Source organism: Peromyscus maniculatus, chromosome 4, assembly GCF_049852395.1.
Source record: "Peromyscus maniculatus bairdii isolate BWxNUB_F1_BW_parent chromosome 4, HU_Pman_BW_mat_3.1, whole genome shotgun sequence".
Taxonomy (NCBI): domain Eukaryota; kingdom Metazoa; phylum Chordata; class Mammalia; order Rodentia; family Cricetidae; genus Peromyscus; species Peromyscus maniculatus.
The window spans coordinates 129095640-129108219 of NC_134855.1; the positions used below are offsets into that span (position 1 = coordinate 129095640).

The 12580-nt window shown below is 50.2% G+C and overlaps 1 protein-coding gene across 1 annotated transcript in view; it reads right to left on the reverse strand.

Moving 5' to 3' along the window:
• The window catches only part of Ninl (ninein like), a 76408-nt gene that overhangs the window by 28944 nt on the left and 34884 nt on the right, over positions 1-12580 (reverse strand). The window contains exons 5-10 of the mRNA XM_016003976.3: positions 11892-11958; positions 9089-9279; positions 8271-8423; positions 4422-4586; positions 1658-1794; positions 873-1013 (exon numbers count right to left, since the gene is read on the reverse strand). Of these exons, the coding sequence (XP_015859462.1) occupies positions 873-1013; positions 1658-1794; positions 4422-4586; positions 8271-8423; positions 9089-9279; positions 11892-11958 (854 nt within the window). The remainder of the gene's footprint in view (positions 1-872; positions 1014-1657; positions 1795-4421; positions 4587-8270; positions 8424-9088; positions 9280-11891; positions 11959-12580) is intronic.

Below are 12580 nucleotides of genomic sequence, written 5' to 3' on the forward strand. Positions count from 1 at the left end.
ATGCCCCAGTACACATGACAGGGTACAGACCCCTCAGCAGGTGGACACCCACTCCACACAAAGTACCTTCCCTTTTCCTCCCCTCAGGCAGCGCAGGCCACACTGAGACAAGTGGTGCACTCAATGCTAAGCACGGGGATGCCGGACTGGCCCAACCCAGCCCACAGGGGAGGGGCCGAAGGATGGACTTCGGCACAGCAGGACTGGGACTCTGGCCTGGGGCAGGCCTCTCCTGGCTGGGTGCCCAACCCAAGATGGAGAAGAGGGAAAAACAAGCAGCAGACACTCTCTGGCTCACATCATAACCCAGAGCTGGGTGATTAAAAGCATCAGGCAGATGACCATGTAGCTGAGGCTGGCCAGGAAGCCTAAGACTCCCACGGTGGAGCTGGGGATGCTCCTTCCACGCTGTAGCCCTAGAAATCTTCACGCCAGGGTTTCCTCCAATGTCTGGTTAATAAACCCAAGAGGCAACTTTGTGCTTTTCTCTTTGGCTCACCTAGCCACCTTCTCTCACTGACCCTATGGATCAGTCCAGGTGCTGTTCCTTCCAAATCACTCACCATCTTGAAATACAGGCAACTCGAGTTAAGACAGAGCCTGATAAATCCATGGACAGAGCTAGGGTTTTGCCCATGGCCAGAGGCACACAGGGGACACCAGGGGTCAATGTTCCCACATCAGAGAAAGCAGGACACTGCTTGTCAGATGCAAGGCTTCCTTTTAAAAAAGGTGTTCCTCAAAGTTGTCCCAACTTCCACTGGCTCCAGTAAAATGGCAAGATCACCTCAGCAGGCAGCGTCCCTGGCCCCTGGCTGGTGTGGTCACTGCTGTGGCAGCCTGGGAACCACAGCTGAGGGCCCAGAACCTACTTGATTTTCTTTTCCGTGAGCTGTTCCAGGGCGGAGTGGCAGTCATCCATCTCTCTCACAAAGTCCAGGTTCCTCTTCTCGGCTTTCTCCAGGTCCTGCCTCGCCTTGTCCCGTTCATGTACCAGCTGCTCCACTTGCCCTCTGCCATGGGAAGGACAGATGGACACTGCTGTCAGCCTGACAGACTTACCTGGGTCTCACAGCCCAGTGTGACCTCACTGCCCCACAACCACTTCCTGGGACACTCTACAGTTGTGGCCATTTTACCAGTGCATAGGTCAAGTAAGGCCAAATGACTTCCTCAGTGGTGAGCTAAACCAGATCCCAGCCCACCAGAAAGGTTAGTATTCAAATGGACTTCCCTTTCCTGTTGCTAGCCTTAGCCAGGGAACCCTCTCAAACCACAGGGTTTCTGCCTCTGAAACAGTAAGCTCCAGAATCAGCAGAGTGAGGGTCAAGTTTAAATCTTCAAACATCATAAAAGTGGCTGAATGAGGTCCCAGACATGGAATTCTAACCATATCCCATATTTGAGGATGTTCTGGTAATCTTTCATTCTGGGGATACATAATCCAAGCAGTGGCAGCAGGGAACAGCTGGGGGCCCTCAGACCTCCTCTGCTCTGTGCATCTGAGCCCTGGTTACAAGGGCAGGAGAGCAGGTAACTGGCAGCCTGGGAGACACCAAGGGAGACTCAGATGAGGCAGGGGAGGCAATGACCTGAAGTTCCCAGGAGGTGGACCAGGCCAGCGGGACCCTATTCCCATTCCCTCATGGGCTCTTACTGGTGGTAGCTCAGTTCCTGACGATAGCAGGCCAGGGCTGCCTGCTGGATGACACCATCAACTGTTAGGAGTTCATTGTCAAGGGCCCAGGTCAGCTCCAAGAGGTTCACCTTCTCATCCACGCTGAAGTCCAGGCTCTGGAATCAGCAAGCCCCAGAAGGCAAGGGGGAGTGAGGAACTTCTTCAAATGTATTCTCTTGCTCTGTGGCAGCTCAGGGGCCCACACCCACAGCGGCTGCCATAGCTAGCACCTGCCCCTTTCCTGTCTACAAGTGTTTCTTGGGGTGCTCCTTCTCAACCCCAGTAACTCAACTGGGCTGTCAACCCTGGGCTTCCCCATCATGCTGTGGTCCCTAAGATACCTTTTCATTGGTGGATACAACAAAAGATGGACTGAATCCTCCTATGTAAACAATGTCTCACCTCAGCACATCACATGAACCGAAAAGGGGAACTGGGGAAGGCGGCCCTTTGCCCTCTGGAAACCAAGTTTTATGTACTTTGTAGGCCTGTGGATGCCCCTACAGCCCAAACCATCACAAAACAGAAGATCTAACACTTGATGACACTTGATGTCCAACTCCTGGGAGCCACTCGGGCCCCTAACAGGTTACTTTTTGTGTGTATGGAAAGGTTTCATGACAAGAATGCTGGGCCACACAAGTGCGCCCTTCCTTATAAGGGTCCTCAGATGGAGTCAGAGCCAAAAAGTTACAGAAATATGTCACAGCAACAGCAGCTTCTTGTCTAAGTAAAAGGGAGCCACCAAAACTACCCTGGAGGGCTATGGAGACGGGTCAATGGTTAAAGTGCTTGCTGCTTAAGTGTGGGAACCTGAGTTTGAACACCTAGAACTCATGGAAAGCTTGGTGCCGTGGCTCACATCTGTAATGCCAGCACTCTCTCGGTGAGATGAGAGACAGGCAGGAGGATCCCTGGGACCTCACAAGCCACTTAGGCCGGTATATGCACTGAGGAACAAGAGAGCTTGTCTCAAACAAAACAGAAGACACGGACTGATGCCTGAGGTCGTCCTGACCTCCACCTGTGTGCGTGCTCACACACATGCATGCTCACACACATGCATGCACCCCAAAAACAAAATGAATGAAGTGAGGTGGTATCTCATGCCTCTATTCCTAGAACTCATAGAGTAGAAACAAGAGTTTGTTAAAAGGTAAAATCTATTGGAATCAACTACACAGAGCAGCATCGGCATGAGCACAGGGAAGCTGATACCTTACATATGCTGAGGAGAGAAGAAATGGAAAAACCTGCCCACCTGTCCAATAGCAAGGAAGGGCTGCATGATTTAGTGGTGACACACTCTGATACCAATACTGAAAAAAATTAAACTAGAATGTATAAACACATTTACTTTTTTGTGCTTGGAAAAACTCCACAACAGACTCACGGCATGCAGGGGTGTGTGTGCACATATTCAGAAGGAAGCCAGTGGAGTTCTTCCTCAGACGCCATTCATCTAGATTTCTTTCTTTTTTCTTTTTCTTTTTGTTTGTTTGCTGCTGTTACTTTGAAACAGGGTCTTTTTTTTTTTTTTTTTTTTTTTTTTTTTTTTTTGCCAAGCAGGTTAAGCTGGAAGGCATTGAGCCAAACCCCAAGGATCCTCTTGTCTGCCTCATCAGGGCTGGGATTACAAACACTCAGCTCCTCATGCATTTGTAGCAAGTAATTTACCAAGTGAGCCATTTCTCCAGGCCTAGCTATGATTTAAAAATATTATATTAAAATTTTAATTTTGTGTATATCTGTGTGTCTGTGTGTGCACGTCTGAGTGCAGGTGCCAGTAGAGACCAGAGACCTGAAATCTCTTAGAGTCGCAATTAGAGGCAGTTATTAACCACTTGCCATGGGTGCTAGGGACTGAATTTGGGTCCTCTGCAAGAGCCATGGGCACTGTTAATCACTGAGCTATCGCCTCGCTCCAAATTGTGATTTTTTTTTCAAACAATGGAAAGCAAAATTTGGAAAGAAAACTAAATCTAGGTTGTAACACTTCCAGGAGACAGTAGTCTCTCACCCCTGCTGGCCTCGGTGAGCCTGGTGTGGCTGCCCCAGGGCAGAGCTCTAACTAAACCACAAATGTAAACTCAACCAAAACTTACAGAGCGAGAATCAGCCCACCTGTGTGAAGTCCACCCGCCTCTGCTCAGAGGGGGGTTCTGGTCCACTGTGGCCTCGTCATGACTGACTGACAGCGGTAACTAAAGCTCCTCTTAGCACAAAGCAGCTGTGTGACTTCCTTCTTTTGGGTGACAATGGGGGACGGTGTGTATGATACTGAAACTTACCGTGGAACGGACATTTCCAGACTGTCCCTCCGTACTCTTAAGTTTCCAAATTACATTTTCCTACATTTTTTTTTTTTTTTTTTTTTTTTGGTTTTTTCGAGACAGGGTTTCTCTGTGTAGCTTTGCGCCTTTCCTGGAGCTCACTTGGTAGCCCAGGCTGGCCTCGAACTCACAAAGATCCGCCTGGCTCTGCCTCCCGAGTGCTGGGATTAAAGGCGTGCGCCACCACGCCCGGCCCCATTTTCCTACATTTTAACTGCAAAGCTCGATGGAGAAATGTTCCCTTTGGGGTTGCTCTGCAGGGGGGGGGGGGGGGGGGGCTCGTCAGCACACAGCACATGTTCTGCTGCGTGTATCCTCTGTAGACACATGGCCTCTCATGTCCCCTGCTCAGCCCCACAGTGTCTTGGGCACCCCCCCAACAGGGCAGCCACAAGCAGTGCGTTCCAAACCTGCAGGATCTCCCTGCCATTCTGAATGCCCTCCTGGGCCCAGGCGGAGATGACTTGCTCGGGAAAGGCAAAGCCACTGCCGTCGTCCACACTGGAGAAGAGGCGCAGGCCCGAGCACACGGACACCAGGGACGAGGTCGTGGCGGTGTGGCAGCCGTTCTCCTCCTGTACGTCAGGAAGGAAGAGGCCCTGAGCACTCAGGTGTCCTGAAGCTGTGCTGTCCGCGACCTCTAACACATACCTTACCTTGCCAGCCTGTGTTCAGTATTTTGCCTTCTCATCCAGGCTTAAAACAAGAGACCATTGCTGGGCGGTGGTGGCGCACGCCTTTAATCCCAGCACTCGGGAGGCAGAGGCAGGCGGATCTCTGTGAGTTCGAGGCCAGCCTGGGCTACCAAGTGAGTCCCAGGAAAGGCGCAAAGCTACACAGAGAAACCCTGTCTCGAAAAACCAAAAAAAAAAACCAAAAAAAAAAAAAACAAAAAACAAGAGACCATATACCTGCAATGACCTGAGCCCCCTTCCCTTGAGAAGAAGTGTGGCATGGCCCGGGGTTTACCTGGGATCACACGGTTCTAAAGGGACAGAAGTGGGGCTGCACCCAGTCCTTAAGCCCCCGCCCCTGAACTTGCAAGGGTCCATGGGCACCTGCTCTTATCCGTCATTGGCACCTCATGCCTGTTAGGCCTGAGTCAGCTCTGCCCAACAGATCATCATGTAAAGAAGGCCCACAAAGGGATCTGGCCATTTCTTCCCATGTTAAGAAAGTACATGCCGGGAAAAGCCAGGATGAGAAAGCAAATGACAGACAGGCTCAGAAAGGAGGGGCAGAATAGCCCAAGCAGAACCCCACATTTCCCAGAACTCACAGCCCCACAGCCCAGACCTCAGCAGTACTAGGGAAGTTTATGGGACTGTAAAGAAGTCTCCCAGAGGGAAAGCTGCCTGGGAGGCTTCTCTACTACCTGCACCCAAGGGTCAGAATGATTTCCCACCCTCTCCGTCCCACCTGGGGTCCTTCCCTAAAAGTCTCAGCTGCATTTTGACAGCTCCGCAGACCAGCCTGGAAATGCTTCACCGAGGTGCAGCACCCGGGCAGGGCTTGCTGGCGGCTCTCTCGCCAGCTGCGGCTCCCATCTCCCCATAGCCCCGTACACCTGCTCTTTCACCTGGCCCTACCCTCCAGCATGTGCAGGCGAGTTTTTCCTGAGCTGTGTGGCTGTCTAACCACCCCTCATAGCAGCCATCTTGCCCCATTTACAGAGGGAGAGAACATCTCTACCATGTCTAGTGATGGCCACCTGTGCATAAGCCCTGATACCCAAATGCACTGAGGAACTGCTAGTCCCTCCTTTGGCTCCAGCAGAAGGGCAGGACTGGCGTGACTCTCTCTGGAGCTTGCCTTCCTGGAGCTGGCACAGCCACATAAAGCAAGCAGAGCCCACATAGGACATGGGAGGCTCAACCCTGCAGTTAAGCAGGTCACTCTGCTGAAGTCCCTGGAGTCCTGAATGCTGCCCAAAGTAGGAGGCAGACATTCTGAAACAAGAGACATCAGAAGGGCAGGAATTTGGTGCTCTACAGACTAAAGTCAGAATCTGCCTTCTCTCCATCTTGGCAGCATGTGAAATAATATGTTAGAACACAGTGTGTGTGCACTTATGGAGTATGTACAATGAGCATAAGCTAAAGATAATGTGTACATATATTTGTATATAAATTATGAGTATGCATGAATGTGTGCAATATATGTAAACACACAGTGGGCTTATACATTGAGTAGATAAATTACTGTGATAATGGATGTGTCTACAGCAGGTACACACCTACATTTGATGAGCACTTACAGAAGATCTGTGTATACTCAGTGGGTACACATACACAGTGAATGAGCAACTGTTTACAGTGGGTGTGTATGTACAGAGCCTGCACGTGTGCTTATATATAGTAGGAGTGTATACAGTAAGATGTGTTTGTACAGTGTGCAAGAACAGTGGATGTGCATGTCCACACTGGATAAACATATAGAACCTGTGCATGTGTCGACAATGGGTGTGCATATACAGAACCTGTGCATGTCTCCAGCAGATGTGGACATACAGAGGATGTGGAGTTAACAGTAGATACAGATATATACTGAACGTGCACAGGTCAATAGTAGGTGGTACAGACAGAGACTGACTACTCATCTACAGTGGGCATGCATGTACCACAGATGTGAATGTTTCTACAGCAGGTTCACACACACAGTGGATGTGTAGGTATGGTGGACTGAATGTCTCTAAACTGGGTGAGACATGTGCAGAGCCTAAACACATCTACATACAGTGGATGTGCAGATACAGTGGATGCACAAGGTCTACAGCACGCACACACATACAGTCTTCAGGAAGTTGAAACGTACACTGGATGTGCACATGTCTAAAGCAGGTGTACACATACAGAAAATGTGTGTACATAGTTGATATGAGTGTATAGTGAACATACATGTGTACAACTAGTGAGCATTTACAATGTGAATACATAGCAGATACACACATAAAATGGATGTGCCATGTCCACAATAGGAATGCATTCGTGGTGGATGCGTGTGTACTCAGTGAATTGTGCATGTACACACAGCAAAGCACAGTAGGTATGGATGCATGCAGCTGTATGCCTGTGTTGCATACTTGTCTGTAGGTAGTTTGTGAGAAGAGAAAACAAGGTGGGAAGCTGGTCCAATAGCTACAGTGCCAGGATCATGGGAGCAGTTCACCATGTGCAGGAGAGGAAAGGAAATAAGGTATACAGAGAGGAGCTACAACTTCTAGCACATTCTAGACCATGACCTATGCCATAGGTGAGGCTGCCAGATGAAGAGGCACCTTCCGGGAAGCACATAGGACACACAGTCCTCCTTATCTGCTAGCCTGGGGTGCCCAGGTAGTTGCTGGGCCTTCTAAAAGGCTCTGAGATCCCACTTGATAACAGCTGCCAGTGGTACCAAAGCACAGGAGACATGTGGCCCCACTCAGAGGGGGATCCAGCTGAACCAACACTGACTTGGTGGGGGAGGGCGCATCTTCAGGCTTTCTGACTTGATGTTCTTGTGTTTATATATGGTGTGAGAATGGCGCAGGGATGGCACATGCTGGGCAAGAATTCCACCACTGACCCACACCCAGTCCCTGGTACTTCTGACTTCAAGGGCTGGTATCACCTTGAAGTGCTTCCCCTGAGTTTCTCTGCCTGTCCCCAGTGATTTCAGTCAAAAACTTAAGCTTCTCAAGTGCGCCTGCCCACACCAGTGCCCGTCTCCAGGGCTAGCCTGCACTATGTCTTGGTGCTAAAGAAACACGTGCTGGGCCAGTAGCCTCTGAGTACAGTGGCTTGTACAAAATAAAATTCAGGACTTCAGGTCAGAAAAACCTCAGTCCCTATGGAGGAGGAATCCCAGACAAGTTACATTACTCCACAGCTCATCCTTAGTGTGTGACGGGAGAGGGAGCCCGTTGTCTCACGGGAAAACATCACCCAACTGCACACCTAAGAGGACATGCTGAGGAACTGCCATGTGCCCCACACTGCATTATTCTCTGGAAATTCCCGAGGCGGGTGCTCAGACTGTTTCCATTTTACAGATGAACACAGAGCTCAGAGAAGGCGAGTAACATACCGTCAGGAATGCGCATCACCAGCTAAGCTTGAGGTCCATGGAGTGCTGCACATGCTCGGGTGTGTGAGCATGTTTATCCAGCTTCTGGGCTCAGTGCCGTGACACTGGCAGAACCATCAGCCAGGACCCTCATCAGTCAAGGAGCAATGCCAAGTCCTGCTGGTGTTGGACATTTAATTCCCCCATTTTACCTGATAATGAGACCAAGGCCCGTTTGGTTTGACTGGACTGGAAGATTCTGGAAGCGAAGGAGGCTCGTGACCGAACAGGCCAAGCTGAAACTCTGCAAGGCTCACTCTGCCATCTCCATCTTGATCCAGTTTGCTGAACAGTTCTTCAAGTTCCTAGACAAAAGCCACCACTCTTCAGGCCTGGAGAGCCACCTTTCTCGGTCCCTCTCGCTCCAAGCACCCAATTGGCTTATCCAAAAATTAAACTGTCTAGCTGCTTTACGAAGGCTGCTCAACTGGTTTGAATCCTACGTGGCCTTGTCAGGAGTGGGCAGCATCTGAACGTCCTAACTCTACAGATACTCAAGTGTCCACTGGGGATACCTTGCTGGAAACCCAGCCTCAGCCTTACAGTTTATGGTCCATCATGGATACAGGGTAGGAACAGTAAGAGGAGGGACCTATGCTATCACCACAGCCAATTTCCTGCCTAAGTGTTCCCAGAAGAATGGTGCACACACCTGGGTGTAGCCAGGCTCAAAGGTGCTGGGCTGGGCAGAAGAAGAAGGGTATTTGTTCCAGGCAGAAGAAGAGCTGGAAGTGAAGGTCTCAGAAGCAGCTGAGACCCTTGAGGGCAGCCATAAGTTTGTGAGGATGGGCTGTGTGGGTGAAGATGGACCCCAAGAGGTTTTGGCCAACAGCACTGGGAGCCATCAAAAGATTTGAGATTATAAAGTGCAGAAGAAAACAGCTGTCTGAAGGTGAACTGCTTTTCCAGACCCAGCACTAAATGTGATCACTACAAATACCAAGTCACTGGGGTGGCCCCAGACCTTTACCTGTTTCTCAAGCCTGTGGAGCCCAATGCTTTGGCAGACCACAGCCAGTTCCTGCTCATTCAAGTGACCACTGCTGCCAACCCCCAGCTCATGCCAGATGCTCTGGACCTGGTTCTCAGGAGTGTTGAAGGAGGGGCTACAGGATTTCCGGGGTGTCCCGAAGACTTCACAACCCCAGGATCGCAGCTGGCCTGAAGCAGGGGAGGGTCACAGTTAAACACTGATAAATACACCCATAATAAAAAAAATCAAATGGAAAACTTAGCTTTATGGGCCTTAGTTACTTTTATAACTCAACAAGTAACATAAAAGCTGTCCTCCAAGGAGAGCCAGGCTGAGTACTCCCAAATGACACCTTAGGCTGAGTAGTGAAAAGCACATCAAAGGGCCTGTGGCCAGTGCTGCCTGATCCAAGACATAGATCGCAGGGCGTTCTGCCCAATGTTGGGGACATGCTGTGTGCAGGTTAACAAGGCCTAGATCTCACCCATGGCCCAGGGGTAGACAGAGCTAGAAGCTTCGTGTCTTCACAGGTGGTCTCATGTCTTTTCCAACAAGACCGACCAGCTCCACAAATGCATCCACTAGGCACCTCCCAGTGCCTTACAAGTGGCTTGGGGATTAGCACTCTGAGGCCAAAAGAGTCCCAACCTCTTCAACCAGCTCCAGACTCCTCCTCCCTGGTCACTGCAGCCTAACACACAAGTTCTTTCATCACCGCCCTCTCCACAGATTTCCAACAGCTTCCTGCTGCCCTGAGGTCTCGCGGGTCTGGCTTTAAAGAGACTCACAGTGTGCTCCCCAACTGCTTACAGAGCATGTGCCACATTCACGGTCTCATTCCTCTCCTCTTCTGAAACGCCTGCCCTCATCTTTTTGGCTTTCCCCACGAAACAGTTTAAAATCAATCATGACTCCAAATTCTGACTCTTCCGTCAGTACCCCAGGAGTCTGTGGCCTCTCTCCTCCAACCTCAAAAGTCTGGAGACAGCTTTCACCAACAGAACTCGAAAGAAGTCATGCTATGTGATTGTAGGGTAGGCTCCTATAACACAAAAGATAGGCAGCCCGGCTGGCCAGACCTTGTGTGGGGAGACCTGAGCCATTATGCTATGAGGAAGCCGGGCCATGCTGAGAGGACCTTCAAAAGCAGTCCACATCTGTCTGAGCCTCAGCCCAGCTATGTGAGTCACCGTCACATCTTCCCATGATTCAGGACTCAGCCTTCCTGAGCCTCGGCAGAGGCCCTGGGTCTCATGACACTGAGTCATGCTACCCACCTTCATCAACTCTTCATGAGTACTCCAATCCCCTTCCCAGAGAAGCTCTGCAGCAGCAGTATGAAGCTTTTGGCAGCTGCGGCCAAGTTCATAAAAACCCTCTGCAAATGCCGTGGTTTGCACAGTGAGGTGCTTAGGCTGCTTTCAGCCTGTTGAAAGGCTCAGAAAAGCCCAGGCGGTCCCTTGGCCAGCTCCTTTTATCACTTCTGTGGTATCACTGAAGTAATTATACCCTGTCTTTTTTTTAAAAACAATTTATTTATTTCATATGATTGGTGTTTTGCCTGCATGTGTGTCTGTATGAGGACATTGGATACTCTGCAACTGGAATTACAGACAGTTGTGAGCTGCCATATGGGTGCTGGGAATTGAACCTGGGTCTTCTGGAAGAGCAGCCAATGCTCTTAACTGCTGAGCCATCTCTGCAGCCCCCTACACTTTCTTCTTGCTTTGGAATTGTTTGCCACTGGCCCTGGTCTCGTCTCCCTACTTAAATGCCAGGATTCAACTCATGTTTATGCACACACCTGCATACATGTTCATGTCTATCTGTCAGTGTACACGTGTTCGCTGGCACACATACAGTCTCTCAATGAATCTGGAGCTTACTGACTGGGTTAGCTAGTCAGCACACTAGGGATCCCACTGTCTCTGCTTTACCAGTGCTAGAATTACAGAGGTGCGCTGACAAACCCAACCTGTTATGTTAGTGCTGGGACTCTGAATTCAGGTCCTCTGGCTACATGTAAGCACTCTACTCACTGAGCCAACCCCAACACTTAAACACTATTTCTTTGCCTTTTATCACAGAAGCAACATAGGCAAATATGAGTTTGAATAAAGTCACTTCCCTACAAAGCCTCTGTACTGTCTCTTGGGGTACTACTATGAAAAACTTTTTTTGTGAATTTCTACATCCCCAGGAACATGTAATGCAGTCGCCATCTCAGAAAGGCACAGATGTACTTCACTTCCAGCTCAAGCCCGTGCACCCAGTGGCTGTTTGGAGCTCAGTATCACACACAGACCACAGCAGCTCTGATGACCGAGAGCCCCTGGACCAGCCACACTCTCCTGATGCTGATTTGCTCCAACTGTGGGTATTTGGTTGCTGTGCGAGGCTCTTCAGGAGCAGGACCACATGCTACTCTCTGCTGGGGACAACTCAAGCCCTGGTAGGGCCAGAGGCTACCCCTTCACAGCACAAGAGCCTGTAAACAGGCCAAGCCAAGCCCTTTGGTCTGAGACTCCTGGGTAATACCTGGAACCCACAGGCTGTGAATCACAGCAGCAGCACCCTGCAACCTTGGCCAGAAGCCTCTATCTCAGGAATTGGTCTCGGGGGAAAACTGAAGACCAAGTGACTGTCTCAGGACTGTGACACCAACATACTAACCACTTCTGGAGAAGGAACCTATGAGTGTCACATACATAAAACATGTAGTTCCCAAGACACTGCCCTGTCCGGCAATGGCTCTCAGAGCTCCAATCAATCACAGCATGAAATTGAAGCCATAGGTTACCTTGTGCTTCAAACAGTTCATTCTGGGGTTCTTTCGTACTCTCAGCATCTTCATCTGACTTGAGGCTCTGTGAAACACGTAAAGAAACGGATGTGAGTACCCCAGTGGGTGCAGCATCAGGAGTGAGCACAAAGGGTGTTGGGGTGGGAGGGGTCACTGAAGGTGTACTCTGGGCTGACACCCGCAGACTGAAGTTCAACTGGCTGTGGCCCCACCAAATGGAGCTTTGTATGTTATGAGGACTAATGCCCTCTCCAGAGCAAAGGGGTCAGACTTGAGTTTGGGCACATGCCTTGTTCTGCATATTCAGGCCCTTAGCATAAAATACCAGCAGGTCACACTGAAAACACAGAAAGCGCCTGTCTCCCGCAGCAGACTGTGGCCAGCTTTACACCCCAGCATTGGACAGGAATTGTCCAACATTCCACTCATGGGACACCTGTAACAAATACTGTGGTATCATGGCCCTGTGCACAATCCTTTCCCACCCCTATTAGTTCAGCACACAGAAGGCTGGCCCTTGTCCCTTTAGGGGCTCTGGGGACGATGCAGTCCATAATAAGCACTGATACCTCAGCCTGGAAGACAGGGCAATCAAGGAATGTGTGACTTAAGTAAAAGCCTCACCACACCAGCAGACCAGAGCTAAAGCCAGCTTCTGAGCAAGTGCTGTGGGACCTGCTGATTTC